The sequence below is a fragment of the Cnephaeus nilssonii genome, assembly GCF_951640355.1.
Source record: "Cnephaeus nilssonii genome assembly, chromosome: 22".
NCBI lineage: Eukaryota > Metazoa > Chordata > Mammalia > Chiroptera > Vespertilionidae > Cnephaeus > Cnephaeus nilssonii.
This window is the reverse complement of record NC_137093.1, coordinates 4,787,047-4,814,150: the sequence shown is the minus strand read 5'-3', so window position 1 is coordinate 4,814,150 and position 27,104 is coordinate 4,787,047. Positions and strand designations below refer to the sequence as shown.

Genomic DNA, 27,104 nt, shown 5'->3' with positions numbered 1-27,104 from the left:
TGTTGTTATTAATCCTCACCTGAGGATATTTTTGCCATTGATTTTTAGAGAGAGTGGAAGAGAGGAGGGAGGAGGAGAAGGAGCGAGAGCGAGAGAAACATCAATGTGCGAGACACACTTTGGTTGCCTCCTGCACACGCCGCAACTTGGGTCGAACCTGCAACCCAGGTATGTGCCCTTGACCGGGAATCGAACCCACAACCATTTGGTGCATGGGCCAACGCTCTGACCACTGAGCAATGTGGGCCAGGACTAATTTCAGATTTTTAAAAACCCACAAACCCCTTTTGCAATTGTAATCTTCAGTGGAAACCTAATATATAAACAGATAAAGAGTGAGCAGCGCTGATGAAGGTGATGATTGGAAACCCCCACTGAACCACGGGAGTAGGTGACATCCTAAGGCTCCTCGAAGCTCTAGAAGCGGAGGGGCCTCAGAAAGCCCGAATCAGACCAGAGCCGCAGAAGGGAGTGTTGACTGATCACACCCGACAGAATATTCGGAGGAAGAGCTCCCCGGCAGCAGGAGCAGGGGAAGAGGAAGGGCAGAGCTGGGTGAAGCCCAAGCCAGCGACACCACAAGGAGCTGCTACCAGCAGGGCCCTCGACAGCCAGTGGCCGGGCAGCCAAGGGTCCCGGGGGCAGGAGGGCCGTGCCAGCCCGGCCCCCAGCTCTTGGAGGTCAGGCAGGTAACAGCTGTCCCCGGGCAGCGTCCCTGCTGTTCTGGGAGCACAGACAGGATGTCTGGGAGCAGATTACCAGAAGTGACCACAGGAAGCCATGACACCAGCTCCAGGTGGCGCTCCTCCCCTCGCCTGTTTCCGTGTGGCTCTCAGCAGACCAGGCACAAGACCTCACGTGCCCACTTCCAAAGAGGGACGGGCAGGAATTCGCGGGAGGTTCGGGCCACAGCAGAAGAGGCCATCGGAGGCAATGAGGCCACCGGCCACCCCGGCAGCCACCTGGCCCCAAGATGCAGCCAGGCGACTGCACAGCCACGCGTGGGCCAGGCGGTCCCCAGGCCGGCTCGCCGAGGCACAGCGCAGTCTCCCGGGGCCGCAGCCGCGCCCTCACATCCACATCACTGTCCTGGAGCTCCCGGTGATGAGAAAGCGCCCCAGAGGGCCAGCCGAGCCCGAGCCCACGGAAATGGCAGATACAGAGGAAACCAAGGGCAGGCCATGGGGCACACCCATTGCCACCGAAGGAAGAGGAACAGTCCTGGAAACGGAGCAAGAAAAAGCCCGGCCAGGACTCTCAAAGCCACTTCAAACCCCCAACGGGGCCAGGGCTGGCCCAACAGATGGACTGCTGCCTGGCCAGGACGGCTCAGTGGTTGAGCACCGACCTATGAACCACGAGGTCACAGCTCCATTCCCGGTCGGAGCATGTGCCAAGGTTGTAGGCTTGGTCCCTGGTGGGGGGCGTGCAGGAGGCAGCCGATCAATGACTCTCTCTGATCATTGATGTTTCTCTCTCTCTCCCTTCCTCTCTGGAATCAATAAAAAACATATTTAAAAAACAAAAACAGACTGACTGCCCCTGAAGGGCACAGAGGTGGCAGAGCAGGCCATCACGGGATGGCTTCTAGCTAATGGCTGTGCCCACTCAACTGACAAAAACCACCGCTCATGGTCAGGAAAACCACCCCCCCTTTTCTGCTGCTACTCGGAGCCCTGCTGGCCCAGGCCCACTGTGAGCATCACAGGTGTCGCGGGGCAGCCTTCACAGCCTCCTGGGCCCCGGGACCCCTGAGGGTTCTGGGAGACGCCGAGGCTGCACTGGAAGCAGGTCCCGGAGTGGCTTCGGCGGCAGCTCGGCTGTTAGCATTAGGTGAGCGGCTACTATAAACCAAGCCACCAAACCACCTCCTCCCCCAGCCACTTCCTCCTCAAAGCCACCGACGAGGCTCCGGGGAAATGGCCAACTAATACGCCCGGCCCTGGGGTACCACATCACCTGCAGATCAGAGACCCAACACCACCCCACCGGGCCACAAAGGGTCCCAAATCACATTCGGAAGGTAACCAAGGTCAGATTCCTTCCCTGGGCCCAGCTGAACGGCCAACCAGGTTCACAGGCATTAAATGCCACCACCAAGGCCGCAGCAAACCTAAGCAGCGGCTTCGGGAGGCGGAGAGGTGACAGAGAAAGCCAGACCCCCACAGCAGTACCTAGATTACTCCAAGGATGAACAATGATCACCGTTACCCTTGGCTGAGCACTTTAAAGCATTCAGGAAATGCACCTGCTTCACAGATCCGGGGACCGAGGCTCAGGTGTAGGTGATCCGCCCGGGTCGCAGCCAGCAGGGGACGGCATGGATCCAGGCCCAGGAGTGGCCGACAGCGGAGCCTGTGTTCTGTCCGGGGCACCGACCTGCCGCCCACCCGCCTGGAAGCAGAGGGTTTCCCGCTCAGACTGCCCGGTGGAGGAAGTGGTTGGCATCACAGTTCATACCCATTTCATCATCGACCATCAAACACTCATTAAGCAACTGCCGAGAGAACCGAGCCATACTTGGTGGTCAGAGACCCTTGAAAGGCAGATAAGAGCCCTGTCTTCAAGGGGCTTACCGGGCTGGGGAGAGACAAAAGGAAAGAAGCCCGACTTATAAAATCTGGGAAGTTTTACCAAAGTGGGAGGGCCAAGAGGCTGCGGGTTTTAACCGGAAAAAGTCTTCTGCAGAAGGAGGCTGCAGCTGAGACCCCAAAGGTGGAGGGTGAGGGCGATGGGCCGGGCGGAGGCTACTGTCTGCCACGTGGACAGAAATCCGCACTCCAGGCAGAGGTAAGCGCCCGGAGGGGTCAGAATTCAAATCTAACTCAGAGGCTACAGCGCAAGGAATCCCCAGACTCGGCAACTGTGTGTTTGCTGTAAATACAGGGCGGACGGAGAGCATTCTTAGAACCTCCCAAGTCAGGGCCAGGTGGGAATGTGCTCCGGGAGCTGGGCCCGCGGCAGGCGACAGAGCCAATGTGAGGGCTGGGACCCTCAGGCGACTGGTGGGGCCAACTCTGACTTTTCAAAAGAAACGACATGTGGATTGGGTCGGTGTGAGCCCCTGATGCTTTACATGTTGATGAGTAACTTGGAATATTTTTTTTTTAGCATTATTCTTCTTCTTTTCTTTTTTTTTACAGAGAGGAAGAGAGAGGGATAGACAGCCAGAAACACTGATGAGAAACATCGATCAGCTGCCCCCTGCACACCCCCCACCGGGGATGTGCCTGCAACCAAGGTACTCGCCCCCGACCGGAATCGAACCCGGGACCCCCCCAGCCCGCAGGCCGACGCTCTATCCCCTGAGCCAAACCAGTTTGGGCTTGGAATATTTTTTAAATATATTTTTATTGATTTCAGAGAGGAAGGGAGAGGAAGAGAGAGAGAGAGAGAGAGAGAGAGAGAGAGAGAGAGAGAGAGAAACATCAATGATGAGAAAGCATCATTGATCGGCTGCCTGCACACCCCACACTGTGGATCGAGCGTGCATGTGCCCTGACTGGGCATCGAACCCTGACTTCCTGGTTCACAGGAGCCTCGCCGGCCTGACAACTTGGAATATTTTTAAATACCATGAAGGCAAGCAACACGGGTCTGCAGGCCAAACCCAACCTGGGATTTCCCACCTCTGCCTACAGGTGTCAGTGTGAAGAACCAGAAAGAGAACAGGCTGGCTGCCACAAGACCCAAGATCAAGTTCTCGCAACCTTATCTGTTGCGACAGTGGGTGTGTCCACTCCTCAGTCCCCGGGGTTCAGTTTTCCTTCCTCGTCTGTAAAACGGGGAAAGCTATGATCTGCCCCGAAGGATTGTTGTCACCATCATATAAAAAATGACAAAGCAGCCCTAGCTGATTTGGCTCAGTGGTTAGGGGCATCGGCCCACAGACCGAAGGGTCTGGGGTTCGAGTCCCAGTGAAGGGCACATATCTCGGTTGCAGGCTAGATCCCCGGCAGGGGTCAGGGTCAGGGCACATGTGGGAGGCAACCAATGGATGTGACATCGATGTTTCTCTCTCTGCCCCCCCCCCCTCCTCCCTTCCACTCTCTTTAAAAATCAATGGAGCGCTAGCTGGTTTGACTCAGTGGATAGAGCATTGGCCTGCGGACTGAAGAGTCCTGGATTCGATTCAAGTCAAGGGCAGTTGCGGGCTGGATCCCCAGTGGGGGGCGTGCAGAAGGCAGCCGATCAATGGTTCTCTCTCATCATTGATGTTTCTATCTCTCTCTCCCTCTCCCTTCCTCTCTGAAATCAATAAAAATATATTAAAAATAAAAAATAAAATAAAAATCAATGGAAAAATATCCTCGGGTGAGGATTTAAAATAATAATAATAATTAATAAAAGTCACCAGGCATCTGAAAAAAAAGACAAAGCATGTGAAAATGTTGCCTAGCCTAGAAGAGCCCATGATTTCACACAGGCCAAGGAAGCGCGGGGACAGCAGCAGAGGGCGCAGACAATAGAGGAGGCCACGAGGAGAGCGAGAGGAAATGAGTTGGGTCTTTGCCGGCGTGCAGGCCGGAAGAATCTGGACAATGGCATCCACGTCAAGGGTGGAAATATAAATTTAGGAGTCGCCAACACACAGTGAGAGAAGAGGTCACGCAAGTAGATGAACTGACCTAGGAACCTGGGAGAGAAACAGGGAGCCCAGCGAAAGCTTTGGAAAAACGCAAAAGCAGCGGATCTTAAGGAAGAGAAGGGGGAATATGGCCACTGAGGCGTGGGAGGTGTGCCTAGCAAAAGGCAAGAATGGCCCAGGCTGAGTTAAAAACAGAAAAGGATGCCCTGGCTGGTCTGGCTCAGTGGATAGAGCGTCGGCCTGCGAACTGAAGGTTCCCAGGTTCGATTCCGGTCAAGGGCACATGCCTGGGTTTGGGGCTCGATCCCCAGTAGAGGGTGTGCAGGAGGCAGCCAATCAAAGACTCTCTCTCATCATTGATGTTTCTATCTCTCTCTCTCCCTTCCTCTCTGAAATCAATAAAAATACATTTTAAAAAAAAACACACAGAAAAGGAGCCCTGACTGGTTGCTCAGTGGTTAGAGTGTTGGCCCTTGGACCAAAGGGTCATGGGTTCTATTCCCAGTCAAGGGCACATACCTGGGTTGTGGGTTCACTCCCCTTGCCCCCTGTCAGGGTGCATGCCAGAGGCAACTAGTCAAAGTGTCTCTCTCACATTGATGTTTTTCTCTCTCTCCTCTCTCTTCCTCCCTCCCTTTTCACTCTCTAAAAATCAATGGCAAAAATATCCTTGGATGAAGATTACAACAACAACAACAAAAGAACAACAACAGAAAAGAAGCAAACAAAAGAAGTTAGGAAGAACAGAAAGGTAAAAACACCAGAAGAAAAGGGGTGAAGATAAACCTGCACTGGCCCGGCCGCTGTGAGTCAGTGGTTGAGCGCCGATCTATGAACCAAGAGGTCATGGTTCAATTCCCGGTCAGGGCATATGCCCAGGTTGCGGGCTCGATCCCTGAGTGTGGGGTGTGCAGGAGGCAGCCAATTGATGATTCTTTCTCATCATTGATGTTTCCGTCTCTCTAGCCCTCTCCCTTCCTCTCGGATCAATAAAAAAATTTTTTTTTTTTTAAAAACTGCACTGATGGGAGATCCGGGGTGGGAGGGCACTGGGCGTTCTAAAGGTGCTGAGGCGGAAGAAGGCGTGGGGAGGAGTAAAGAGCGGATGAAGAAAGAGGGCCTCGAGGAAGGTCTGTCCGCTGTGTAAACACCTCCATGGCCCTCATCTCTGGGGCCTCCCAATCAAGAAAGGCAGGATTTGGGCCCATTTTACAGCCTGCTTTCAACAGGTGTTTGTTTTTTTTAATTGTTGTAAGAGGCAGCCCTAGCCGGTATGGCTCAGTGGATAGAGCATCAGCCTGCGGACCAAAGGGTCCCAGGTTCAATTCTGGTCAAGGGCACATACCTTGACTGCAGGCCCCTCTGGGGCTCGTGCAGGAGGTAACCAATCGATGTGTCACATCGATGTTTCTCTCTGTCTCTCCCCCTCCCACTTTCCCTAAAAATCAGTGGAAAAATATCCTCGGGTGGAGATTAACAACAACAACAAAAGACACAGGGACTTGGGGCCAGAGGAGAATGGAGACAGACGCCTGAGGGTCCCTGAGACACTGAGAGGGGCTCCGGAGGCTCCCTCCCACCTCGCTCTTGCTCGCCCGAAACAGCTGGAAATGTGTGACCCGCTCCCCCCACAAGAAAACAGAACCGAACAGGCTGCTTCTGCCAAGTGAGTTCTGAATAAGCTGCATTCCATTTCATTAAAACAATTACCTGAGTCCCAGCCAAGAATTACATAAAGCTTCCTCCCGGCACCACCCCTCCCCCAGGAAACCCACAGCATGCTTTCCAACAGGCAGAGTGAGGCCTGACACCCCACTCCGAGATCACACAGGACGAGCCCATGATCCCTGCAGCGGCCAGCCACTGCGTCCTGGCACGCTGACGGACAGACGTGTGGCTCGGAGACCTCGCGTGAGGCCCCCTCCTGACAAGGGCCTGCTGGGGCCGCCGGGATCCCCAGGGCCCAGGGGCCACTGGTGCTGGAATCCAGCTATTTCTCTCAGATGGGAGACCAAGCGGCCCGGCTTTGAGTCAGCACAAAACAAGACAAGAGGGACCTCCGAGTGGGGATTCCAGGAGAGGGAGCCTCAAGTGGGAGAAATGGGGGGCGATTTCAGCTGTAAGCCAGAGCCTGGGGCCACTCCTGCCCTGCTGCCCGCAGGCCTGCTGCTCCCTGGGCCACAGATAAGAGGCTCATGACGTAGACTGAATGGCATCTCATCCCCTCCCCCGGCTCCAGCTGCCCAGAGGCTGTTCTCTGCCTTTGCAAAGCTTCCTTCTGCAACCCACCCGGCCACCCCTTCCAGCCCAGCATCTCCCTTCCCGGCCCTGCTCACCACACCCACGTAAGCCCGGAGTCTGCCTTGGCCAGGGCGGGCCCTGACTTTTGTGCACAGGTCATGGTGGCTGCGGGCTCCTGTCTCCAGCCAGGCCCACGTGGCTCCTTTCTCTGCCCACGTACCCTTTACACCACCGGTGCAGTCACAGGAGGCCCAGGGTCACTCAAGTCAGTCACAGGTAGACACTTAGGGGCACCCCTGGCCGAATGACTCTGAGCCCACTATGGCTTTTTCCAACTTGTTACCATGGAAATATCTAAACATATAGAGAAGTTGAAAGACATTACAATGAGTACACATATACCTTCTTCCTATATTCAATCATTAACATTTTGCCATTTTGTATAAAAAAATGTGTGCACCCCCATATACACCACACACACACACACACACACACCTACTTTTTGTTACTATATTCTTTAAAACTAAGTTGCAGACATCATGACATTTTACTCCCGAATAGTTCAGTATGCACCTAACAATAACAATGTTCTCCCATAAAACCACAATCCCACAATCACACAAGAAATGAGCATTAAGAGGCCGTCTTTAAGGGAAAAATTGGCCACCAGGGCTCTGCCGAGTCTGGCCAACCACACGTGCTGCCTGCCAGCGGCCCATCCAAGGCCTCCCCGGAGAGGCCGGGCCTGAGCCCCGGGTTAGGCAATCAGTCCGGGAGCTGGAAGACCGATCCGGACGCAGATGCATGCTTGAGGCCAGCGAGCCGCCCAACAAGACCACAGCTGAGAAGGCAAAGGGGGCTGGGGCTGTGGAGCTTCGGGCCCATCCCAGGTGAGGAGGTGATCCTGGCTGCCCCTTTCCATCAGCCGTTTGTCAAGATTTCCGGGAAAACTCAGCTTCCTAATTCTTTCTCTCACTCTCTTCCTCCCACAAGACATCTTCCGTTCTCCACCTGAAAAGGTGTCAACAGCTTCCTCCTCCAATGGGAGGCTCCACAGGCAGCCGTGAGCAAGGACAGGAGTGTCTGCCGGAGGAGGGCACAGAGGCCTCCGAGTCCAGCCGGGAGGGCGAGAGGGCCCTCGGAGGCAGCCCTGGTTCCCCGCACCTCTGTGCAACAAGCTCCCAGTCTGTCTTGAAGGGAACAGGGGACGGGATTGGGGACAGGTGCCCAGCGTCCCATCCTGAGTCCCTAAGAAAGAACAAAGGAGGAGGAAGAAGCCACAGAGAAGAGGAAAAGGACGGATGTGGGACACGGAACAGAGAGTGGAAAGCCAGCAAACCAACAGGCAATCAGGATCGGATCCAGGATCATGAACTGAAGTGTAAAGACTGGTCACCAGCTCGCTCTGCGTTAAAAGCCCAGCCCTGGCACTCGCTGTTAAAGTGGCCGTGGGCTCACCCTCTGTGCCTGTGTGGTCACTGTAAGGGGGGTGGTAGCAATAACAGAACCTGCACCTCGTGTGGCCCACAGGAGCCAACAAACAATGTCTGTCAGGCGCCCAGCACGGCGCCCGCACACAGCACATGCTCAGGAACTGTTGTGGGTAAGAGTCCCGCAGACGCTGTCAGAAAAGTGTCCTGCAGAGGTTTGTTACCATTAACGAAGGCAAGGAGACCGCAGCCCAGGGAAGGGCTGGGAGGAGAGTGACGCTGGGAGGAAGTTCTTTCAACGTCCTCCGTCTGGAGGGTCACACGCCTCATGCACAAATGGAGGCACAGGGCTGCTCAGCGCGCCCGCGGTGCCTCTGGCCTCCCATCGGCCCCTCAGCGAGGGCACCCAGCCTCACCAGTGCACGGGCATCGCCGGGAAGCCGGAAGGAAGGCAGACCTCAATCCCACAGTGGTGGGGCCACGGCCGCCAGAAGCCCAGCCTCTCCCCACTAAGCCGTGGCTGCCCGGGCAGCAGACCCCTGAGCAGCAGACCCCTGAGCACCTGCTCAGAATCAGACCCCGGTTTGAAGCCCCGCTCTGCCCCTCACCAGCGCACGGCCCAAGAGAAGACCTGGCACTGACTCGGAGCCCCTGGGAGGGCAAATGGCTCAGCGGTGCCTCTGCACGGGCCCAGCAGCTGGGTGCCTGACCCCGGCCTCACACAGAGGCACCACAGACAGGCAAGCCCAAAGTCCAGACTATCCATGGAAACGGAGGCTCCACAGCCCCAAATGCCCCAGGCAACTCCCCTCTTCCCCTCTCCGCGCCCCCCCCCCCCCCAGTACCCCTCCAAGGACAATGAGGCACTGTTTTCCAGAGGGTCAAGACTGCTGAGAAGCTGAACGAAGACATGTCCAGATTCCAGAGGCAACTGGGCATCGCCAACAGCTGGCTGCTCCCCGGAGAGGGGCAGGCAAAGCTATGGAGGCCTGCACTGGACCGCCCGCCCTCGGCACAGAGGCATGTCCTGGGGTGGCCTCCAGGCAGAACTTTGAAAGGTAACTAGCAACCACTCAGCAGGCCCCCTGGTCCGGCACAGATCACGCTATTGCCTTATTATAATTAAAATGACCAGATCGGCCCAGCCCTCAGTGGTTGAGAGTCGGGAGGTCGAGGTTTGATTCCCGGTCAGGTTCAATCCCCCGTGGGGGGGTACACAGGAGGCAGCCGATCGATGATTCTCTCTCATCATTGATGTTTCTATCTCTCTCTCCCTCTCCCTTCCTCTCTGAGAAAATAAATAAAATAAAATGACCAGATCCAGAACTGGATCAGTCCAGGCTCCAATCCCGGCTCCCCCAGTGGGCTCCTCCAGAGCTGGGGTTTCCGCGTCTGCACGCAGAGATAACACACCTCCCTCCCGGAAGGGCCGTGAGGAAACTCACAGAGTGCCGAGTCCATGCCTGTCTCCACCAAGCAGGAGTGATCCTTAGTGACCTCAACTGTGGTCACGGCCCCCCACCCCCACCCCCGCCCTCGCACTAGGAAGGGAAATGGGGAAAGCAAGGGGTCAGGTCAGAAAACGTAATCAGAGGCTCCTCCGTGCTCTGTGCTGGGGAACTCTGTCCAGGAAACTCCGGCCAGAGAACAGGGCAACTCCCGGCCAAACCAGCGTCTAAACAGTAATGAGAAAAGCCACCAGCAGCCACCGCACCGCACAAGGCCGAGCGCTCACAGGGAAAGGCTGTGTTTATGTTTTCCTGCCCCAAGAGCGATAAACTGGTAACTTATTAAATAGCACATGGCCGGTCCGTCACTAGCAGCTATGGGGAGGGGAGAGTTCCCCAATTTCTTTAAGACCAAAAACAAAGTCCCAGCCCAGACCCCTGCCCCCTCTAGGCTCGCCACAGGACAGACCGTAAGCTCTCCCCTGTTCCGGGGGCCAGGAGGCTCACAGCTGAGGGCACGCTCAGGAGAAAAATAAAAACGCGGCCTGGCCTCGGTGTCTGCCCTAACTAAGGAAAACAGCTGACGGGCAGGGTGCTGCGCAGTCAGCCAGACAGCTGACGGGCCTGAGCACAGAGGCAAATTCCTCTCCCCTCCTGCAGCCCCGTCCTCCCGCCCAGGCTCTGGTCAGCCAGGCGCGGCTGGCCCCTGGGAGCTTAGGCCAAGGAAGCTGGGCAGCCAGGATCCAAACAACTGGGAGCCGGGGTGGAAGGCAGCAGAAGCTACAGGTGGCTTGTAGCTTCATCACCCTGCCACTACCTCCCTTCCCCCACAGCTCCCCTCCTCAGGAGGAAAGGCCTGGGGTACAGAGCGGCAGGTCGGGGCGCTGGGGCTGGGCTCTAGTCCTGGCTTTGTCAACCCAGTGGCTGTGCAGCCTTGGGCAAGAGACTCAACCTCTCTGAGTTTTCTCCATTTGGGAAAGGCAGGCGGTGCTGGCAGCAGTGGCCCTGAGGGGCCCTTTCCAAAGGGCTGCTGGGAGGACGGGACAGCTGAAGTGTGGAGAACTCCACGCACAGCACACTGAAAGGCCTACCATTTGCCAGTGCACTCTTTCCTTTCCGAGACCAACTCCGGGTCCTGGCCCCCCATGGAAGACTATCAGGAGACAGGAGCTCAGGGCTTTGACTGCAAACTCTACGAAGACGCCCTCAGTCCTTGGAACAGCTCGGGGAATGAGCAGAAGCAAAGAGCCACATCAGCATGTTAGGAGCTGTAACTGCCCGCGCTCCCACGGGAAAAGCCTGGTTAGAAAAATATCCCCCCCCCCCCCGCCTCCTTTAAAGCTTACTTATTTTTATGTGAAAAAAAATACCTGCCTGGAGGCCATGCCAACCTTGAGTGTGTGGGGAAAATGGGTGCCAAGTCTGACCCAAGGGCAGAACTATGCTTGGCAGCCATCGCCCGCTGCACAACAGGCAGGACTGGACACCATCCGCAGCTCCGGGATGGGGGGGGCAGGGGGGTATGGGGGGAATGATCCCAAAAGAAGCTGCCAGGAAGTAGTAAGGTCCCAGTCCTCCTCCCTGTGCCCTTGAAGTCCAGTGCCTGCAAACAGCCAGTCTTAGTGCCCTGTGCACTGGGGGGGGGGGGGGGGGGGGGGTCACTTAGGGGGCATGAATCCACTCCTCACAGCCTGGGACAGAGGAAGCAGCAATGGCCATACAAGGCACCCACAGTCCAGAGAGGGAAGACAAGGCCCCTACAGAGAGAAACTTTCCCCTCCTCAGAGGCCCTCCAGCCTCAGGCGTGAAGGGGAGGGAGCGAGAACCCTCCCACTCCAGGGTGCGCACCACAAGGCATTCCCAGAGCCCTGGCACCAGCCCCCTGGCTGAGTGTCTGGTTCCGGGAGACACCTTCTCCTGCCTTAACAGCGAATCCAGGCTGGCGTGAAAGAGGCGCATGGAGCTCCAATAACAGGAGAACAGTGAGACTCTGTCCCCGCGTCCTGTCCTCCTTTCCCGTGGCTTCCAGCAGGTCTGAGGCCAGGCAGCGGGCCGGACTCTGCCAGCCAGGACAGGTTCAACGATGGCATACCTTGAGGCCCACTTCCCTCCTCTTTCCCTGGCATTCCACCAGCGTCTGGGAGTGGGGTGCCGATTCTGTCTCCCCAGTTTACCCTTCTAAGATGAGGCTGGTGTATGATATGCTGGTAAAGGGGACGGCAGTCAGTGACATGGAGTGACGGGTCCGTGAGACAGGGCGGCCAGACCTGGAGTGGGGGGTCAGTGGGACCCAGGGGAAACTTGTCTTTGCAGGGGGGGCTCATCTCTAACTGTGGGTCTGACATGAAAGGGCCGGGCTCGGAGAGGCTATCCCTGAAGGGGGAGCGGTCCTCCGGGGGTGGGAGCATGCCCTGGAATGGGGGGGGCCAGCTTGTGGGATCAGGCAGCTGCTCCCCGAGTTGGGCGGTGGATCTGGGCGGTGGGGGGGGGGGCGGTCTGTGAAGCGAGGGTCCCCTCGCTGGGGAGGTGGTCTGCTCCAGGCAGTGAGGGTCCTGCCCCTGGAGCGGTCGGGGCGGGTCCCTGAGGTGCAAGCTGGTCCCTGGGGCTGGGCTGGGAGATGGGGGTGGGTCCCCGAGGCGGGGGGTGGCGGCGGTGAGGCCGGCGCGGGGCCGGCCTGGTCGGGGCTCAGGCCCGGCCCGAGATCCCCGCCCCGCGGAGCGCCGGCCGGCAGGGACCCGGCGGGGATCGGCCACCAGGGGTGGGATCCCCGGGCCCGCCGCTCGCTCGCTCGCGCCCGCCCGCCCGCCCCGGGGCCGCGCGCCCTCCGCTGCCGCCGCCCCGGCCCCGCTCACTCACCCAGGTCGTCCATGGCGGGGCCGCGAGCGCCGGGAACCGGCTGGACGTCCCGCTCGCTGCCCGTCCCGGGGCCGCCGCTCTCCGCCCGCAACTTTTCCGCCGCGAGCCTCGGCCCGGAACGGAACGCGCCGCCGCCGCGCGCCCCCGCGCCCGGCCGTCTTGGCGGACACGCGCGCCCCGCCCCCGCGCGCCCCTTGGCCCCGCCCCGTGCGCGCCGGCCCCGCCCCCGCCGCGGCCCGCGAGCGCGCGCCTAGCCGGGCCGGTGGGCGACGCTGGGCGGGGCGGCGGCGCCCTCTCGCGGCACGGGCGACAGGTGGGTGGCTCCCCGGCCTTCAGGCCCTCGGGTCCGGCTTTCTGTCCATCTCAAAGTCACAGGCCCATCGCCTGTCTTGCTATCTCAGTCTGATCTGTGTCTGTCCATCCACCGGACACTCATCACACGTCTGTCCGGGGAGAGTCAGACTGGTCTGCCTGTCTTTCTCCCAGTAGGTCCCCTCCCAGGAGAGCCCTAAATCCTCGCCGGGCAAGGAAGCGGGGACCTTTGGAGACCTTCCCTGGGGGCGCCCTCTGGGCCCATGACAGCGTAACTCGCAGCCCCGCCTTTGGGGCAGACTCAGTACTTTCCAGGTTCTGTATCTCCACCTTCTACATGTCCGCTCTCCCAGAGGGAGACTTCTGAGCTCTGCATGGAGCAGAAGGGACCCCACCTTAGACATTAAAAGAAAAACTACAAAGACCTGACACCCAGTGCCAGGCACAGTGTCCGGAACACCCCACTGCCACCCCAGAAATCGAGTAATAATAACAACTGCCATTTACTAAGTGACAGCTACTATATGGCTGTTATCTAAATTAATTCTCATCAAGGTAGTTATTACTATCAGCCCTTCCCCACATTTTGTCAATTTTATATAAAAACTAGGGGCCCGGTGCACGAATTCGTACACCTTGAAAGGAACTGTGGGCCACAAGGCAGCAGTGGGCACAGGGGCGGGTCTCGGCCCATCCTCCGTGCCCCTCCTCCGTGGCCCAGTCCCCTGTCTACCGGGAGCCCCGCTCCCACTACAGCAGCTCCCACGTGCTGACGGCACCAGCCCCGCTCACACCCGCTGATGGCACTGAGCGACTGGGGCCAGCACCAGCAGTGGGTGCGAGCGGCAGCTGCCAGCCCCAATCGCCCCTCAGGAGCAGGGGGAGGTGGAGAAGCCCTCAGGAGCGATCGGGGCCAGCAGCTGCCGTTTGCACCCGCTGATGGCACCAGGCGGGACCGCAGTGCATGGCAGCAAAGAATTTTCAGTAACCACCAGAGGCTCGCCCCGATGGCAGTGACTGGCACTCTGCCTCGGTCTGGCGCCCCTGCTCACCTGCTCCACCATCCCACTGTGGCCAATGCCTGCCATGTTCAGTGTGCACCCCCTGGTGGTCAACACGCGTCATAGCGACCAGTTGTTCGGTTGTTCAGTTGTTCCGCCATTTGATCTATTTGCATATTAGGGTTTTATATATAGAGATACTCTGCAGCCTTAGCCGGTTTGGCTCAGTGGATAGAGCATCAGCCTGGCAGACCAAAGGGTCCAGGGTTCCATTCCGGTCAAGGGCACATACCTCGGTTGCAGGCTCCTCCCCGGCCCAAGCCCTAGTCAGGGTTCATGCAGGAGGCAACCAATTGATGTGTTTCTCTCACATTGATAGTTCTCTCTGTCTTTCCCTCTCCCTTCCACTCTCTAAAAATCACTGGAAAAATATCCTCGGATGAGGATTTAAAAAAAAAAATACTCGGCAAACACAGCTTCCAGCTCCCCTTCCCCCAAGAACCCAGCCCCCAAGACCCTCTGTGTCAGGCCAGACCCTCCAGGAAGCAGATGTTGCGAGTTGCCTTATCGCCTGTGAACGAGAAAGAGGAAGAAGCAGGACTGGGTAAAGAGAGACTCAGATCTGACAACGCAACTGGGAGCTCCAGAAAACTATTCATGAGAGGAGTCCCCATTGAGCAGAGTGTCCAGGCCCCAATTCCCCACCATGTCCAGCCACTGGCTGGGGATGCCCAGAGCAGTGTGGTCTTGTGTCTGGAAACTGTCATTCGTCCAGCTGGATAACAAGCTCTTTTTTGAAGGCAGAGCCAAGAGGTTCACCTCTGTAGCTGCCACATCCTCTTATATTAACATTCAAGAGCCCAGCCCTAGCCACTTTAGCTCAGTGGATAGAGGGTCGGCCTGCAGACTGAAGGGTCCTGGGTTCGATTCCAGTCAAGGGCATATGTCTGGGTTGCGGGCTTGATCCCCAGTAGGGGGTGTGCAGGAGGCAGCTGATCAATGAGTCACTCTCATCATTGATGTTTCTATCTCTCTCTCCCTCTCCCTTCCTCTCTGAAATCAATAAAAAAAATATATATTTTAAAAAGTGTGGGGTACAGGTTGAGTACACAGATCCACTCAGGTTTAAGTCCCAACTATGCTCCTTGCTTGTGGTAAATTTCAGGCTGGTTACTCTCTATGCTTCAGTTTCCTCCTCTATAGAAAAAAGATTAATAAAATCCACCTCTCAGGAGTAAAGGAGATGCTATGTATTTAGGACTTAGGATAATCCTTGTCACTAATAAGCATTCTTGACTCATTGCTATCCATTAGAAACAAAATGCAAATTACATATGTAGTAGCCACATTTATTTTTTATTTTTTTAAATATATTTTTATTGATTTCAGAGAGGATGGGTTAGGGAGAGAGAGATAGAAACATCAATGATGAGAGAGAATCATCGATCAGCTGCCTCCTGCATGCCCCACACTGGGGATCAGGCCTGCAACCCAGGCATGTGCCCTTGACCGGAATTGTACCAGGGACCCTTCAGTCCACAGGCCGACACTCTATCCACTGAGCCAAACCGGCTAGGGCTGTAGTAGCCACATTTTAAAAAGGGAAAAAGAAACAGGAAAGATTAATGTTCATATATTTTATCTAATTCAATATATCCTAAATGTTATCATTTCTACTTGTAACCAATATTTTAAAAAATCAATGAGGTCACTCACTTATTTTTTTCGTACCAGGTCTTGGAAATTCGGTGTGTGTTGGACACTTACAGCACTTCTCAGTCTGACTAGCCACATTCCAAGTGCGAAGTAGCCACAGGTGCCTAGTGGTTACCACACTGGGCAGTTTTTTGTTTGTTTATTTTTTAAATATATTTTATTGATTTTTTTCACAGAGAGAAAGGGAGAGGGATAGAGAGCTAGAAACATCGATGAGAGAGATACATCGACCAGCTGCCTCCTGCACACCCCGCACCGGGGATGTGCCCGCAACCAATGTACATGCCTTTGACCGGAATTGAACCTGGGACCCTTCAGTCCGCAGACCGACGCTCTATCCACTGAGCCAAACCGGTTTCAGCTACACTGGGCAGTTTTAAATATTATCTGGCATCACTGTTTTGGGGGATTTCAACCTAAAAGCTATTTCCTCAGAAAATCATTTCCTAACCTGCTAGGCCAGTGGTCGGCAAACTCATAAGTCAACAGAGCCAAATATCAACAGTACAACAATTGAAATTTCTTTTGAGAGCCAAATTTTTTAAACTTAAACTTCTTCTAATGCCACTTCTTCAAAATAGACTCGCCCAGGCCGTGGTATTTTGTGGAAGAGCCACACTCAAGGGGCCAAAGAGCCGCATGTGGCTCGCGAGCCGCAGTTTGCCGACCACGGTGCTAGGCTATGTCAGGGCTCCTGTTATTAGGATCTTTACTTAGCAACCGGAAGCACTTGTCATAATTACAATTAAATAGTTCTTATGCACTTGTTGTTTGCCTCTGTTCATCTTCTACTAGACTTTATTTTATATATTTTTTTTTATTTTTTATTTTTTTCAGAGAGGAAGGGAGAGGGAGAGATAGAAACATCAATGATGAGAATCATTGATTGGCTGCCTCCTACAGGCCTCCTACTGGGGATCGAGCCCAAAACCTGGGCATGTGCCCTTGACTGGAATTGAACACCGGGACCCTTCAGTCCGCAGGCTGACGCTCTATCCACTGAGCCAAACCAGCTAGGGTATTCTTCTACTAGACTTTAGACTTCAGGAAGGCAAAGACTATATCTGTCTTGTTCACTGCTCTACCCCAGTGCCTGGCATAGGGCACAGCACATAGTAGGTGCTCAATAAAAGTATGCTCTGTGAATAACATTTATTAAGTACTTCCTAATGAATTAAGGTGAGGGCTGCACTAACTGATGCTGGAAAGAAAGAGGGGATTAAGAAAAGGAAAAAAAATGATTTAGAGTAATAAATCCCAGAGCTTAGAATATAGATGTAGAAATGTTCTTTACAAAAGCAACAATTGGTCCTTGTAGAAAGATAATTAGAAGGGGGAAAAAAGAAGATAAACTAAGAGATAAAAATCAACAATCCAAAAAACTGAATGCCAGTTGTACAGTTTTCTAGACCATTGTGTTACACACATATACACACATATAAGTATCTATATCACATATACAAAATGTTTAAATGTGCATTTTTATATTTATGTACATTGCTTTGAAAACTGTTATTTTTCTCTTTTTTTATTGTCTAAAGTTTTACATATGTCTCCTTTTTCCCCGATTGACCTCCCCCCACCCCCACCCCGCCCCAGCCATTCCCACCCCGGGCCAGCCCCCACCGCCCCACCGCCCCAGTGTCTGTGTCCATTTGTCATGCTAATATGCATGCATACAAGTCCTTTGGTTGCTCTCTAACCCCCCACCTCCCCTGCCATTTGTCTCTGGATCTATTTGAAAACTGTTATTTTTCACTTTACACTATCTTGTAAGCTACTTTTCATGGCATTCAATATTTTCCTAAAACATGATTTTGGGGGGCAAAATAGGGTTCCACGTATTACTGTTCCCATATTTACCAGTTCCCTGGTTAAATTTAGTTATTTCCAAGATTTCACAGTAGCCAGCAATGCTGATAAGAACATCGTGGGAGTTAAATCTTGGGGCACATCCTTAATTATTTCCTGAAGATCAATTCCTAGAAGCGGAAGTGCTGAGTCAGAGGTTAAGTGCGCTGCTGTCAGGCCTTTTGCTGGGTGCCGACACAGCGCTGTCCATAACAACTGTGTCTAGATAAATATATACTGACATTTCATGCACACTGACTCCCACATAGTACCTTAGGGTGACCCCACGAAGAATTGCCCCAAAGCCCATCCGGCGTGGCTCAGTGGTTGACGTAAAACAGTTCTAAGAAAAATAAAACGGAACAGTGTGTGTAACGTGTATCTTTGAGGAGAAAAATGGGAACCAATTTATTTGTTTGAAATGCTTACACATGGTGGAGCATCTCTGGATGAATAAATAAACTCTTCGTGTCTTCTGGCAAGGGGTGGGGTGGGATGGGGTGGGGTGGGAGAATGGGGTAGCTGGGGATCAGGAATGGGAAGGAGATTTCCCTAAATACCCTTCGGGATCTTCTGAATTTTGAACCACATACACAACCTTATCTACGCCTAGAATGAGTTAATATCCTACCTAATAAAAGGGAAGTATGCAAATAACCATCACTCCGCTACGCCCACGATTGGGCTGGTGGGAGGCTGGGGGCAGGACTCGGGGTGGCTGATTGGGCTGGTAGGAGGAGCGGGGGGTGGGGACTCACGAGTCCCCGCCCCCCGTTCCTCTCGCCGGCCCCAATGGCCGGCACTTTGGGAGGACCCATGGGGCTGGCAGAAGGCGCCGGTGGTGGAACTCGGGGTGGCCAATTTTGTGGCTGCTGGCACCAGTTTTCCACCAGCACCAGTTTTCCTCTGGCCACCCGCCGATCGGAGCGCTGGCGGGAGGCGCTCCGATCGGCGGGTGGCCAGAGGAAACGGCGCTGGAGGAACTCGGGGTGGTTGATCGCGCTGGCGGGGGGCTCTCCGATCGGCGGGTGGCCAGAGGAAAACTGGTGCTGGTGGAAAACTGGTGCCGGCAGCCAGGTGAAGGAAGGTCTATTGCACGAAACTTTGTGCAACGGGCTTCTAGTTTCAAAATAAAACTCAACCGTATTGTAAAAATGACACCTCAGACATTGACATGAATCAGCTGCAAAGAGTGATTCAAATCAGGCCTGGAAAGGTTTCCTGGAAAAGAGGGAACGCGGAGCCGATTTTTGGAGACTAGGAGGCCATGGGATGGGCATTCCAGAAGGACGAGTTGCGTTAGTGATCAGAAATGTATGCTGAGCCTGCCTGATGTGGTTCTAGTGGTCGAGTGTCAACCCATGAGCCAAGAGGTCATGGTTCGACTCCCGGTCAGGGCACATGCCCTGGTTGCAGGCTCGATCCCCAGTGTGGGGCGTTGCAGGAGGCAGCCAAGCCATGATTCTCTCTCATCATTGGTGTTTTCATCTCCCTCTCCCTCTCCCTCTCCCTTCTTCTCTGAAATAAATAAAAACATATTTTTAAAAATAAATAAAATGAAAGAGGTGCCCACTGTAGCAATCAATGTATGTGCCCAGAAAGCCACGTAGGAGGGCATCTGGAGAATGTCTGATGTGTGTGTTCGGACGCACTCTGCCGTTTTCACAGGATTCTCCCGGGGGAGGGAGGGGGAGGGGGAACGCAGATCCAGTTCTAACACTTGTTTGTTCTGTAATCCTGACCCGCTCCCCTCCCTCCAGGCAAGGAAACATCCTTGGAAACATCAGCCCCTGATGGGACGGACCCCCACCCAGCCCTCCCACATTCCCGAGCCAGCCTGGACCACTGGCTCCAGGGGGTGGGAAAGGGGGACCCCAAGGACTATGTCAGCAGGGAAAGGGCCCACCAGCCCCCAAACAGCCTCTCCGTGTTCAGTGACAGCAGGGTGTCTGCACGCTCACCGGCTTCTCTGGCTTAAACACGTCCCATGCCCGGGCCCTCAGTGTCCATCTCAGAAGAGAGCTGGCTCACAGCTCTCAATCACTGGGAAATTGACGGAGGCCCTGGCTGGTGTGCATTGTCCCGTGCACCGAAAGGTCCCCGGTTCGATTCCCGGTCAGGGCACAAACCCAGGTTTCCAGTCCAATCCCTGGTTGGGAGGCAGCTGATCGATGTTACTCTCACATCAATGTTTCTTTCTCCCTCTCCCTTCCTCTCTCTCTCAAATCAATAAGCACATTTTTAAAAAATTAACTATGGCCAATTTATTTTTTTCCCGCAAAGCTTCGAAGCCAGACTTTCTGGGTTCAAATCCTCTCCACTAACCACTTGCTGCGTGACCCTAGGCCACTTACTTAACTTCTCTGTGCCTTAGAGTCCCTGCTGTAAAAGGATGTCAGGATCACATCTATCTCAGAGGCCATGGGTCTCCACCCTGGCTGTGCATGAGAATCACCTGGGAAGCTTTTAAAAATTCTGATGCCCAGGCTGCATTCCAGGCCAATTAAATCAGAATTTCTAAAGATTAGTCTGGCCCTAACAGGTTTGGCTCAGTGGATAGAGCATCAGCCTGTGGATTCTAAGGGTCCCAGGATCGATTCCGGGCAGGGGCGTATGCCTTGGTCGCGGGCACATGCCCACTGGGGAGCGTGCAGGAGGCAGCTGATTGTTTCTCTCTCATCGATGTTTCTGGCTCTCTGTCCCTCTCCCTTCCTCTCTGTAAAAAAATCAATAAATTTTCTAAAAAAAAAAAAAAAAAGATTAATCTTGGGCAAAAATATATTTTTTAAAGCTTCCTAGGTGATTTCATGTCTCACCAAGGAAGTCTCCTTGCCACAGAAAGTGTGTGGGTGCTAAATGAGATAATATAGGGAAAGTGCTCCCAATGGTACCTGACACAAAGTTAAATGCTTTGGTGGGGGATGTAGGACCAAGTGTCCGAGATTGGGAGGTGGTCAGGGAGGGCTTCCTGGAGGAGGGGGTGGCTGAACTGTGAACTGAAGGAGGAAAGAGGACAGGATGCATTTCAGCAGGAGCAACAGCACCTGCTGGGGTCTGAAGCCAGGAGGACGTGGCCCTTTGCAGGAACTGAAAGTCACGCCCTGCGGCTGGAGCTGAGAAAGGAAAAAGGGGGAGCTGGGGAGAAGGCATTGTACCGGGGCCTCTAATGAGGTCAGAGGTCATGGAAAATCACTGGGCTTTATTCTGGCATGAAAGTTTTAAGGAGGGCAATGAGTGACCTACAGGGGGCCTTCACTACCACCACCGCCACCACCAAATCAGAAGCAGCAAAGCCTTTTAGCCTTTTCTTACTTTTTCTTTAAAAAGATGTTTTTATTGACTTCAGAAAGGAAGGGAGCGGGGGAGACAGCTGATCCCTGGTTGGGAGGCAGCTGATCGATGTTACTCTCACATCAATGTTTCTTTCTCCTTCTCCCTTCCTCTCGCTCTCAAATCAAGAAACACATTTTTTAAATGATGAGAGAGAATCACCAACTGTCTGCCTCTTGCACACCCCCTGCTGGGGGTCGAGCCCACAACCCGGGTAAGGGCCCTGATTGGGAATCGAACTGGCGATGTTTTTGTGCACGGGAGGAAGCTCAACCAACTAACTTATTTTTAAAAAATATATATTTTTATTGATTTCAGAGGGGAAGGGAGAGGGAGAGGGAGATAGAAACATCAATGATGAGAGAGAATCATTGAATGGCTGCCTCCTGCATGCCCCACACCGGAGATGGAGCCGAGTAACCCCAGGCATCTGCCCTGAGAATCGAACCGTGACCTCCTGGTTCCTAGGTCAACGTTCAACCACGGAGCCACGCCGGCCGGGCCCAACTAGCTTTGTGATCCATACAAAAGTTGCCATGGGAAGAAGGACCCATCTATTTCCTCAGGCCTGTTTGACACCCAGATTAGCAGCTAGAGTGGAAAGAAAGGGTTGGCGTGCATTATCAGAGCGTGCTGTCAAGGGTATTTATAGCTCCTTGAACCGTCAGACTCTGGATGGCACATACTGGCAACTCTTGCCGGTCCCATAATCAATGTGGAGTCTCCAGGACGCCCCTTTGAGCAGTGATCACGGACCCCCTCTGTCCATCACATTGGTTCGGTTCGGACACACTGGCTTGTCGGGGGACACCGGTTCTGAACACAGGCCCTGGTCCCAGGAAACCTCCCCCGGGTTCCAAGAAGAAGCGATGTTAACTTATCTTACTCAGCCGTGACATCTTGGCGCCTGATCAGGAAGTGGTGCAGGGCAGTGGGTGTGAAAAGAAAAGGGCTTTTAGTATCAAATGGTTTCTGTATTAAGTGTCGTTCATCCACAGATAACTGACTACATAAGGCAAAATGCACTTTACAGTAAAGGAAGTGAGAGAGAGAGAGAGCAGTTACTGCCTTCACCAGGTGCTCACACTCAGCATCACTAACAGTGGAAGAGACAGTACCAAGTTCACAAAGCCGCCTCTGTGGTGCTCCTGAATCCAGCTTTGAGGTCTAACTTCCACTTGATAGGAAGTACAGCGGACAGAGGGACATGTTAACGCCACAGGGGACACAATCAGGTGAAGCCAGAATGTGGGACATTCTGCAAGGTAACTGCTTTGGACTCTTCAAAAACTCCATATCCTTAAGGAAAGAAAAAAGGCGAGGGGACTTGTTTAGATGATAAAACACCAAATTTCGGCTGGTGTGCCATGGCACAGGTATGCCTCAAGAACTTTTAAAAACACAATACCTGCTGAAACCGGTTTGGCTCAATGGATAGAGCATCGGTCTGCGGCCTGAAAGGTCCCAGGTTTGATTCTGGTCAAGGGCATGTACAGGGGTGTGCAGGAGGCAGATGATCGATGTTTCTCTCTCATCAATGTTTCTGACTCTCTATCCCTCTCCCTTCCTCTCTGTAAAAATCAATAAAATATATTTTTAAAAATAAAAAATAAATAAAAAAAATAAAAAACGCAATACCTGACTATACAGTCAGGGGCACTGACCTCTTTTCCCTGAGATTGTCAAATTTTAAAAATGACAGTAGCCATCTGGTGTGAATGAATCAAAATGATATACCTTTTTTTATTTTATTTTTTTTATATTTTATTGATTTTTTTACAGAGAGGAAGGGAGAGGGACAGAGAGCCAGAAACATCGATGAGAGAGAAACATTTATCAGCTGCCTCCTGCACACCCCCTACTGGGGATGTGCCCGCAACCAAGGTACATGCCCTTGACCGGAATCGAACCTGGGACCTTTCAGTCCGCAGGCCGACACTCTATCCACTGAGCCAAACAGGTTTTGGCTGATATACCTTTTTTAAAAAAAACACAAACATTTTATTGATTTTTTACAGAGAGGAAGGGAGAAGGATAGTTAGAAACATCTATTAGCTGCCTCCTGCACATCCCCTGCTAGGGATGTGCCCGCCACCAAGGTACATGCCCTTGACCAGAATCAAACCTGGGACCCCTCAGTCCGCAGGCCGACGCTCTATCCACTGAGCCAAACCAGTCAGGCTGATATACCTTTTTTGTTGTTGCTAATCCTCGCCGGAGGATATTTTCCCCATTGATTTTTAGAGAGAATGGAATGGAGTGGGAGAGACAGAGAGAAACATGGATGTGAGAGAGACACATCGATTGGTTGCCTCCTGCAAGCGCCCCAACCGGGCCGGGTAAGGAGCCCGCAACCGAGGTACGCGCCCCGGAATCGAACCCGCCACCCTTCTGTCTACGGGCCGACACTCTAACCACTGAACACCCCAGCTAGGGCACCCTTTTTTTCTTAGATCGGCAACACTTTTGGGTGCGATACCTTCAGTTTCCCTTCCAAGCCTGCGAATCTGTGACCTTTCTGAAAGGGGTCGCCTACACACAGCAGGGATGGAAGGAGGTGGGCGCTGCCGATCGCTGAGTCTTGGTGTGTACGTGAGGCGGCCACAACCAAGCGCACACGCCCTGCCGTGCGAGGTCTCCGGGCGGCAGTGCCAGGTCCGGGGAGACCACGCCTCCCACCGACTCCTCACCCAGGAAGACAAGACAAAGGGAAACAAGACAGGCAGTCAGAACAAGCTAAAGCTGCAAAAAAATGATAGATAACAGAGAACTTCACATACTCTCTTTGGAACCGCTCAGGTCCAGTCTCCGTAGAGACCGTCAAAAATTGCCAGTGCCGACTATATTTCAAGTCGTCACGGCGGGGTATTGGGAAAAGTTTTCAATTAGCAATAATCGCGCCTCGGATACACCTCATTGGCTACGATACTGCCACTGCGCAAAGCTGACGCCATGGCCGCGAGCCACACTCCCTGGCGGACGGGAACGGCCTTTACGCTGAGGGTGAGCGCCCGCCGGCGAGGCCGCGGATCCGACCCGTCCCCCTGGGAGCAGTTGTAGTTCCAGGCCCGTCTGCACCGGAGGTTTCTTGTGGTTGGACCATCTCGCGTAGAACGTCCAGATTTGGGGGAATGAGCGTACCTTCGCTGGGGATGCTGGGGGATCTTATGCAAATCAGCATAACGTCACAGAGGTGACCGTAATGACTTGAATTTGGAGAAAAAGGGAGCGGCGGGAAAAGAGCAACAAGTAGCTGGGGGCGCGGGCGCCGATGGCGGGGGCAGGGGCCGGGGGGAGCATTTCCGGAGCAGCTACACCTCGGGCGTCAGCGTGGCAAAGACGGAAAGATGCAGCGTGGAAGAGAGAAAACGGGTCCGAGCCACTTTCCGCAGGTAAAGAGTTGAACAGCGGAGGCAGCTTAGGCACCTCTTCCTAGTAACCGAATAAAAAAGTGGTTCTTTCTTTCCAACCGAGAAGATCAGTCTCCGTAGAGACCGTCAAAAATTGCCAGTGCCGACTATATTTCAAGTCGTCACGGCGGGGTATTGGGAAAAGTTTTCAATTAGCAATAATCGCGCCTCGGATAAACCTCATTGGCTACGATACTGCCACTGCGCAAAGCTAACGAACGCTCCTCCTGCCCATCGTCCCCAGTAAGCAAGGTTCCTAATTCAAAAAGGCGAGTTTGAAGCTCATGGAAAAACTTTCAATTACTGTTCGGTTGAAAATTATACAGCCTTATTAGGACCTCTCGAAAATGCATAAGCTGTTTTTGAAGATTCTCTTGCTTTATTTCACTTCACTAGATTTTGGTGGAGAATGAAGCAAAGCATTATGGGAGGGAACATGCTAGTAACCTAATGCAGACTAGGAGTTGGGGCGGATGAGAAACGGGCTCAATGTCAGGGTACTGTTCACTTGATTCCCAATTCTCAGGGTAGCTGTCCTCTCCAAAAATAAAATGTTTTTATTATTGTAAAATATACGTAACAAAACTTGCCACGTTAACCATTTTCAAGTGTACAGTTCAGTAGCATCAAGTACATTTTACATGGCTTGCAACCATCGCTGCTCTATATCTCCAGAACTTTTCCATCATCCCAAACTGAAACTCTGTGCCCATTAAACACTAACTTTACATCGTTCCGCCCCCACCCCCTGGTAACCTCTATTCTACTTTCTGTCTCAATGAATTTGATTATTCTAAATACCTCACATTAGCAGAATCACCCAATATTTGATCTTTTGTGTCTGGCTTGTTTCATGTTTTTAATGTCTATCCATGCTGTAGTATATTTCAGTTTCATTTTATGACATATTCTGTTGTATGGAATCTTGTTATCCATTCTACAATGGGCATGCATTGCTTCTATCTTTTTAAAATGTAATTCTTTTGTAAAAAAATATTTTTTTATTGATTTCAGAGAGGAAGGGAGAGGGAGATAGAAACATCAATGAGAATCATTGATCAGCTGCCTCCTGAACGCCCCCTACTGGGGATGAAGTCCACAACCCAGGCATGTGCTGTTGGCTAGAATCAAACCTGGGACCCTTCAGTCTGCAGGCAGATGCTTTATACACTGAGCCAAGCCAGCTAGGGCTGCTTTTACCTTTTTGAAAAATATGTTTTTATCTCTGGGAAGGTGGGGGTGGTAGGTGGGTGGGAAGAGATCAACCAAAGAACTTGTATGCATATATGCATAGCCCATGGACACAGATGATAGGGTGGTGAGGGCCTGGGGTGGGGGCTAGGGGCAGGCTAGAAGGGGTCAATAGGAGGGAAATGGGGGACTTATGTAATACTTTCAACAATAAAGACTTAAAAAATTTAAAAAAATGTCTTTATTGATTTTAGAGAGAGAGAACGGGAGGGGGAGAGAGAGAATGAAAAATTGATATGTAAGAGAGTCAACCGGCTGCCTCCTACATGCCCCCCACTGGAGATTGAGCCCACAACCCGGGCATGTGTCCTGACGGGGAATCGACCCGGAGACCTTTCAGTGCGTGGGAGGACGCTCAACCACTGAGCGGCTACCTTTCGGCTCTTGTAAATAGAGCTCCTAGGAACACAGGCACAGACATATCAGTTTGAGTCCTTGTTTTCCATTTTTGTGTTTATACCTAGAAGTGGAATTTCTGGATCATATACTACTTATATGTTTAATATAAAAGAGTTTTCTATGGACATCTTAATTTAGTAGAGAGAGGCTGAAAGAAAGAAGCTATTTCCACAGCAATGGTCACAGCTCATGAAGTTTGAAGCGACGTTCACTCTCATTGCCTGTGTTCCCTCTGCAAGTGGAAAGCTGGTAGAAACTGCTACCTGGATTTGAGCTATATTCTCCAAAATACTTCTGGTTTTTGCTACTCATTAAGATGCAAATAGTAGTCTCTGAGAAAGAAACCTTCTCCTCACTATTTTATTATTAAAAAATTTCAAACACGAAACATTTAAAGTATTGTTCAGTGAATATTCATGTAGTTGGCATCTGGATGCAAAAATGAACATCTTTAAAAGGCCTGTATGAGGCTGATGTGTAGTTAATTTTTTTTCACCCAGCTATAAATGCCAAGGTAAGAAAAACCAGCAGAAAAAACAACAACACTAACAATCTGATTAATTTAGATTAATTTGCTTTGATATAATCCAGGACTTAGTCATTCATTTCTGGTGTGGTGGAGTTGTGAGAAATAAAAAGAGCCCTGGCAGGTGTGGCTCAGTAGGTTGAGCGTCGTCTCGTGCACTGAAAGGTTGCCAGTTTGATTCCTGATCAGGGTACATGCCCAGGTTGCGGGTTCAATCAGGTGCATGCAGGAGGCAGCTGATCTGTTTCTCTCTCTCTCTGCCCTCCCTTCCTCTCTCTAAAACAAATAATAAAAAATAAAATTAATCTTTAAAAAAAAGAGAGAAATAAAAAGGACTTAGCCCTTGAGGATGTCTTGATTGGGTGGCTCATTACCTCCTGTCAGTAGCTATCACGGGAAATGGTGTGTTTCACCGGCTGTCTTGGATGACTTCATCCTCCACAGATAACATTCCAGCACTAGGAGAAAATGGAAAATTCAGCTAGCTTCTCCCAGAACATTAGATCTTTGGGGTCTGAATGCACAATAGTTGTATATTCCTAGCCAGTCTCTATTGATAATGCTCATCCTGCTTGGAGAACTGAAAAAATAACATGGGTTTGAAATATTTCGTAATAAAATTTGGCTGGGGTGGGAGGAATGTCACTTTGGGGGCATTTCCATGGTTTTGATCAAATACTCGTGTGTGCAGAAAATGTTCTGGATCACAACCGTCTGACTTGGTAAAAGTTTCCAGTCTGCGTTT

General features: G+C 52.7%; 1 protein-coding gene across 1 annotated transcript in view; it reads right to left on the bottom strand.

Moving 5' to 3' along the window:
- The window catches only part of PXN (paxillin), a 43,269-nt gene extending 30,548 nt beyond the window's left edge, over positions 1-12,721 (bottom strand). Inside the window, exon 1 of the mRNA XM_079763285.1 lies at positions 12,564-12,721. Within this exon, the coding sequence (XP_079619411.1) occupies positions 12,564-12,576 (13 nt within the window). The 5' untranslated portion in view covers positions 12,577-12,721. The remainder of the gene's footprint in view (positions 1-12,563) is intronic.
- Positions 12,722-27,104: the final 14,383 nt, after the last annotated feature.